Source organism: Clupea harengus, chromosome 13 (assembly GCF_900700415.2).
Source record: "Clupea harengus chromosome 13, Ch_v2.0.2, whole genome shotgun sequence".
Classification (NCBI taxonomy): Eukaryota; Metazoa; Chordata; class Actinopteri; order Clupeiformes; family Clupeidae; genus Clupea; species Clupea harengus.
Genome location: NC_045164.1, coordinates 7,890,942 through 7,898,441, shown reverse-complemented (window position 1 = coordinate 7,898,441; position 7,500 = coordinate 7,890,942). Strand labels below are relative to the sequence as shown.

The window sequence follows — 7,500 nt, the reverse complement described above, 5'->3', positions numbered from 1 at the left end:
ATAAATCACACAGACTAATTCAGACACACTACACTAGCGCAGATAAACACACACACACACAATACTGTGAATAAAGCTTCTGATCCAGTCACACTAATGTACTCCTACCTACCAGCACAATCTCACACACTCTTTCATATTCTTTCACCTCCACATAATACATTGACACACACACACGCACACACACAAATTCAAACCACCAAAAGTTACCATGCCTGTATCAGCTGCTACATACACAAAAGTGGCATTTTTCAATTTCAGCATTTAGTATTTACACACAGACACATACACACAGACATTGACACAAACATAGGAAAGCAAAACAGCACAAACAGAGTACATCAGATGTTGCCAGGAGAGACATCAGGAAAGCACATTAACCTCCCACTGGTAAGAAGGAACAGGTAATACTGGCCGGTGTGTGTGTGTGTGTGTGTGTGTGCGTGTCTGTGTGTGTGTGTTGATGTGCTTGTGAGTGAACTGTGAACAGCATTTCACCAGAGTCTTAAGTCCCTTCATATTTAACCGCTGACCTCAAAACAGCCGTTCACTAAGGCCACGCCAGAGGGTGAGAAGAGAGAAGTTTGGGGGAATGGTGGCCTGTTACGTGTCTGTTTAACATACTAGGTGTGAAACCACAGAGATACACACACACACACACATGAGAACCCAGCCATGTTTGATGCAGACCCCTATCACACACGTGAGCCCTTCTGCCACAAGCAGGCCATCAGACACGGGTAAGCAGTGTCCTCTGAGTTCAGACTGGCCATCAGAAGTGGGTAACCAGTGTCCTCTGAGCTCAGACTGGCCATCAGACGTGGGTAAGCAGTGTCTTCTGAGCTCAGACTGGCCATCAGGACATGGGTAAGCAGTGTCTTCTGAGCTCAGACTGGCCGTCAGTAATCCAGCACACTAACCTCTGTGAACACTAATCCAACTGAATGTTGAGTTGGCTCGTGTCTAGTGATGTGTGGTGAGGGGGGGGGGGGGGGGAGGTGCTATTGACTGGGGGTGACACAAGATGTCTGACTGTTGTGGACCACTAGGTTCATTCCGCTTCCATCCCTTCACCTCTTCCTGTCATCTCTCATTTGTTTCTCCTCTTTTTTTCTGTTCTCGTCTACTTTCGCCCTCCCCAAATGACTTCGGTTAGACTCCCATGGTGCATTGCAGTGGCATGGAAATAGCATTGAGCTAGACTGGTTTCGTGTGCGTGAGTGTGTGCGTGTGTGTGTGTGTGTGTGTGTGTGACCCAGTGGCCCAGTCTCACTGCTGGAGGCCCTGTCATTAGCCACACACACCCTCTACTGCGGGGTCAGAGGTCAAGTTCAACAGAGTGGAATGTGAGTGTGAGTGTGTATAAGTCTGTGTGTGCGTGTGCGTGTGCGTGTGCGTGTGGTTGAAGGGGGATAAGTACAATGAGTGACAAGGTAGAGGACTTGAAGGTGAATGATGATGCAGTGTGTATGTGTATGCGAGTCAGTGTGTGTATGTGCGTGTGGTGAGAATATATAGATAGTGTATTGCTGTGAGACAGTGGATCTCTGAAAGGGAGAGAGAGAGACAGACAGACAGAGAGAGAGAGAGAAAGACACAGCCAGGGAGAGAAACCGACTGAGGGAGGGAAAGAAAACAACAGTGAGGGACATCCATTAGGATGTGGGGGCAGAGCACCACCTGCTGGTCACAAGGAGTGGAGCACCTCAGTTGCTGGTATTCCACAGCAGAACTGAGGGCATTTTCACATGTGGCCATACAAGCTCATGGGTGTCCGAAGTCAGAATGTTATTGAGTGCGATCACATAGCGAGAACTTTCTGGAAAATGATGCCTCCAGTGTTTCAAAGCACACAACAGGGAAACCACTCAGAGTGAGTGTGTGTGTGTGTGTGTGAGTGTGTGCGCGCGTGTGCGTGTGTGTGTGTGTGTGTGTGTGTGTGTGTGTGTGTGTGTGTGTGTGTGTGTGTGCGCAGGACAAGTCCAGTAATCTAATCCATCTAAAAGTTGTGTTACACTGGAACATCATGGCGGATCGCTGCACCGTGAGCTCTGCGGAGAGAGATTCTGAGATGATTTAGGAAGTGTGAAGAGAATTACGAGAGAAAACAGGAGGCAGACAGAGGAGAGGAAAGAGGAGAAGTCAGCAGAGTGATTAAGGGCAGAGGAGAAGAGGAGAGGGAGAGAGAGTGTGTGGAGAGTGATTTAGAGCAGGGAGAGGAGAGGAGAGGAGCGAGGATGGAGAGGGAAGGGGAGAAGAGTGGTGAGCACACACACACACACACACACACACACACACACGCACACACACACACACACGCACACACACACACACACACACCTGTTCTTTTTGGAGTGTTCATCTTTGCCTTTCTTCACCCCGAAGATCCTCGTGATCAACGTGCTGAAGAGAAGAGTGGAGGAGTTCCTCACCTGAGAACGAAGGAGAGAGAAAAGAAAGGGTAGAGAGAGAAAAGAAAGGGTAGAGAGAGAAAGGTTGAGAGCAAGCCAGAGTGGAGAGAGAAAAAAAAGAGACAGAAACTAAATCAAATATTACAGTTAGACAGACTTGCTTGGTCTCAAAAAAGTGCAAGAAATGGTTGACAAAACAAGTAATAATAGCCAACATAGTGATAATTTGTGAGAGAAGATGAAACGCATGTCACCACCCTCTTTCCTTTCAGTGGCATACACACACACGTGTGGCGGCATACTTAAGACATGACAGAATCCTCTTAAAGAAGACTAACGCACCCTGTTAAAGTAGACTTAACACAGTCACACAGGCAGTCCCTAACACAAACACACTGCCAGGCCTTAGGACTAATGATCACTCTGCTGCCTCTCATTCAAGAGACGTGACTCAGACTCTTAGGCTTCAAAGAGTGACAAATTAGGAGGAGCTCCCGGGAACTCAACTAGCACCTGTATCTACACCCTCATGGAAGCTGTTTGGAATTAAAGCATCTGCTTAGTGAATAAACCTAAATCTGTTTCTCAGGGCAAGAAAACGGATTCGTTCCTAAGCAGGGGTGTTGCTAGCAGTTAAAAAACATTCGGAGGTTTAGCCCAGGCCTGTAGGGGTCTCCTATTCCGGGGGAAATATTACTGGCAGCTTAATGCACCATTTTGACGCAGTTTGAGACAGGCAGAAAGTCTAAAGACAGGGCCTATCCTCTGTCTGTCTGACTGACATGAACAATAATGCGTCTATTACACCACATGCTTGTCTATATGAGAGCACTTTTATGCTAGAGCATACTGACACGGGACATGGACATCGCCATAGGTTACCCATAGAAAACATTTACGCATTTTTTATAGACAGAAATTAAATTTCATGTGAAGATCATACTGTTTGAAATATCAGGAAACATCAGGCTTTGGTAAACTGAGGTTTGTATAGACCTTTAAAGAGTACTGTCTGGAGATACATTTTAAACGGTTCTCATCGGTTCATTCCCTTTTACCAGAGAGGATTGAGGTGGAGCGATTGAAAAGCTTTGCTTTGCCCAAACGGTCAGCAACAAGAGATAACTCTTCCTCCACCTCCTCTAGCCTCACCTGTGCCTTGTTGCCTTCATCCTTTTTCTTTTTGAAAAAGCTTCTTATATGCATAGCCTTCAAGTCTTGCCTTAGTGAATTAGCTAGCTAGCTAGCTACCACCAGATGCTAACAATGACGAGCCCTGTAATGCGTGCATTCTCTCTCTCCCTTTCTCTCGTGCTCACACAAAATGTGCACGTGCCAAGTACTGTGAAGTAGATCTGCTGCTTGAATGACACACAGATGACCCAAAACGTACTTGCTTTTTACGAGATAATATTATTTCCAAGGGCTTTAATGCATGATCGTAACGACAGACGAACAGATGCAGGGCTTTTTTTTAATTATTATTCTTACTTTTGTGTACAAAAATACATTTAAAAAAGAGATCCGAGGCTTTTCATAACACATCCCCATTCAGGGCTGTAGCCCTGCACACCAGGCCTAATGACGTGTCCCTGAGGTTTGGAGAATGACAAATAAGGGAGAGAATAGCATCTGGGGGCCATGGAATGAGCTAGAAAAACCTGCTGGATCTCCAAGTGGAACTGGAGGCATTTTTCTTGGATTGACCGACTCCAAGTATTTTAAGGGTCCTCGAGCACAAAATGTTTCTTCCTACTGAACCCTTTGCATTCTTCCTTTTCATTTTTTTTTAGTAATTGTTTGGTTTAGGCAGGCGGGTGGTTTGTTTGTGTGTGTTACTGTGTGTGTGTGTGTGTGTGTGTGGTTTGCACAGGGGCGGCATTTACGGACTGCCCTGACATTGTGACCGCTGCTTTCATAATCATCAGAGGTATTTTATCTGCCCTCCGCTGTGATGCTGCCCCACCTGCCCAGGAGCACTCCTGTAAGAGTGACGTCTCTGGGGGAGAGATGGGGGGACCGGTGTGACCCTTCCCACCCCAGCCAATATGGAGAGAGGAGAAGAGTGATGGAGCAGAGGTCCGGTGAGAGATGGACTGATGGCGGCATGAGGGAGAGGGAAAGAAAGAGAGAGGGATGGAGGGAGAGAGGGTGGGAGTGCAAAAGACAGATATAAAATGAGTGCAAGAAAAAGAGACAGGGAGAGAGGAACAGTTAAACAGAGAAAATGAGAGAGTGAATAAAAAGGAAAAGTAAACGAGAAAGACCGTGAAAGAGAGCGAGAGACGGAGAGCGAGGCCACCATGAGGGTAAGAAGTTAAGAATGTGACCTGGTCTCGTCTCCATGGTGACCTGTTAGCGGTAGGTCCATACAGCAGGAGCAGATCAAAGTGTCCCGCCGAGAACAAACAGCCAGGTGTATGCCTGAGAGTGTGTGTGTGTGTGTGTGTGTGTGTGTGTGTGTGTGTGTGTGTGTGTGTGTGTGTGTGTGTGTGTGAGAGAGAGGGAGACTGCGTGGGAAAGCATGTTTGGCAGCACGTAACTCTGTCTGGAGACTGGATGTTCGCTATAGTGCTCATTTCAGTGTTAGTGTTCATTAGCTACTGTCCAAGTCAATGCAAAGTCATCAAGTTTAGCCCTAGTTGCCTTGTTTGGATTAGAGTATTAGTCTTGATAAGAATTGCCCAGTTTTGATCACAGGCGCCAAATTATAGTAGCCTAGCACTGGCTGGAGTTGCCCAGTTTGCTTACCTAGTTTTACTACCAGATTCATTTTTTTAATTATTTAATTGAGTTTTTGGAACTCATGGAAATCAAGTGCTCTTGTCCTTCTGCTCCTCTGCACTAGCCTCCACTTCCTCTAACCCAGTCAGCCTCCACCTCCTCTAACCCAGTCAGCCTCCACCTCCTCTAACCCAGTCAGCCTCCACCACCTCTAACCCAGTCAGCCTCCACCTCCTCTAACCCAGTCAGCCTCCACCACCTCTAACCCAGTCAGCCTCCACCACCTCTAACCCAGTCAGCCTCCACCTCCTCTAACCCAGTCAGCCTCCACCACCTCTAACCCAGTCAGCCTCCACCTCCTCTAACCCAGTCAGCCTCCACCTCCTCTAACCCAGTCCAGCACCCCAGTCAGCATGTGGGGAGGCCACAGTGGTCTGCCACAGCGCTCTGCCACAACAGTGTGGGAGCGTTGCGCTGAACCACTCCTGCTCAAGGTATTAAATTAGAAAAATGATTTTGCCAAGTTCTTAAATTAGCTTTAGTCCACGTGCGGCAGACTTTGCTCGCTGCCCATCAATGAAATAATAGCCCTATGACTTTCCTGCGATACTGATGTTGATTTCATCAATAAAATACATAATGATAGTGATATAACAATGTTGAGGATGGCAGTGATGATGGTGTCTGATTATATCAAGAATAACAATAATCGGGACAACTATGGAGCTCATGATGATGATGGTGGAGGTGAAGATGATAATGATGATGATAGATATACTCACGGCCCATATGGGTGAGGTAAAGCCCAGCACAGCAGCCTGCAGACCGTCGGCTACAAACGGCACAATGTTCTCTCCCAAGCGTGTGTCACGATACAGAGCCCTTAAGATGTTCAGAGCATGCACCTGAGAGAGAGAGAGAGAGAGAGAGAGAGAGAGAGGAAGAGGAAGACAACCAGGGAGAAGTTGAGAGACATGGATGGGTGGATAAAGCACGAGACAGAATGCCTTTATATTTAAATTGGCCAACTGTGTACATACTTCAAAAACAGAGGGAGTGGCATTGACCAATTACTCAGTCTGGCTGTGTGTGTGTGTGTGTATGTGGTGTGTGTGTGTGTGTGTGGTGTGTGTGTGTGTGTTTGTGTGTGTGTGTGTGTGTGTGGTGTGTGCGTGCATGCATGCATGCATGCATGCATGCATGTGTCCTAGTCAAAGTACCCTGAGCAGTATTAGCTCATTAGTAGTGTGTGTGTGTGTGTGTGTGTGTGTGTGTGTGTGTGTGTGTGTGTGTGTGTGTGTGTGTGTGTGTGTGTGTGTGTGTGTGTACCTGAGGCACTGTGCTGGCATCAGTGGCAGTGCCCTGGGTGGGCATGGCCAGCGCAGTCAGCTCTTTCATAGTCATCTTCAGAAGACTGCAGCTGGACAACTTTGGCTCAGACGACAACAGGGCCTGAGAGTGTGTAGGTGGTAAAGACAGAGTCAGCGGGAGAGAGAGAGAGAGACAGACAGACAGACAGAGAGTTTTGACTTTTAAAACCTTTTTTGGTATTAAAAAAATTCTGCAGTAAAATATGAATGTGATTGTGCCGTTGGCCGTTGCATACTGTAACCTATGCAATTATATGGATGCTAACACTTTGCCCTACAAAAGAAAGGTTTGACTTTTCTACCACCAGTTGGATGAGCAATAAATCTCATCTAACGGGGCTATCACATAATTGTGCATTCTCTGACAGCTTTTTGTTAATCAATACATTGTATGTAGTTATAAGAGCAATCTTCTGTTAAACGGTATGTGTGCACATGTGATTTGAAGACAGATGGGTGATGAACACATCATTATTACAGGTAATCTGCGCCAGTTAATCAGTTGGCAGCAACACACATAACAAAGCCACCTGGCTTCGCTCTCTTAATGTTTCGTTCAATAATATTATCGCTACACGGTTTATGCATATATCCTAGCTGTATTATATTCTAAGATGATCAGCCATTGCATGCTTTTGTGTTTGCAGGAGTCATGGCTTGTTCCACACATCTGTCATCCATAATGGATAACGTATCCCTACAGAGCATATTCATAGATTTGAGAGGGAGCGATTGAACATTTCTACAGTTGGCTGTTTTAAATTTCATGACAGAAATTGGAGTTATTGGCGAGGTATTCAGTGGATTTATTGATGTGTTCATGAGACACAAGCCAGCTCAGATCACAAGCATGTCAGATCACAAGCTTACAACAAATCACATAGCTCTACAAAACACGTAGTCAAATGCTGGTTTTTTTCTGCAGCTGCAATGCAGTTTATTGAATGTTTCCAATGAAAGAAAGTCACAGCCACTGAGAAACATATCAAACTCTA

At 46.2% G+C, this 7,500-nt stretch overlaps 1 protein-coding gene across 2 annotated transcripts in view; it reads right to left on the bottom strand.

The window, feature by feature from the left end:
• Positions 1-7,500, bottom strand: part of thada (THADA armadillo repeat containing) — an 86,574-nt gene that overhangs the window by 50,636 nt on the left and 28,438 nt on the right. For both annotated transcript variants that reach the window (XM_031579424.2, XM_031579425.2), the window contains exons 24-26: positions 6,465-6,587; positions 5,918-6,040; positions 2,341-2,432 (exon numbers count right to left, since the gene is read on the bottom strand). In XM_031579424.2, the coding sequence (XP_031435284.1) occupies positions 2,341-2,432; positions 5,918-6,040; positions 6,465-6,587 (338 nt within the window). The remainder of the gene's footprint in view (positions 1-2,340; positions 2,433-5,917; positions 6,041-6,464; positions 6,588-7,500) is intronic.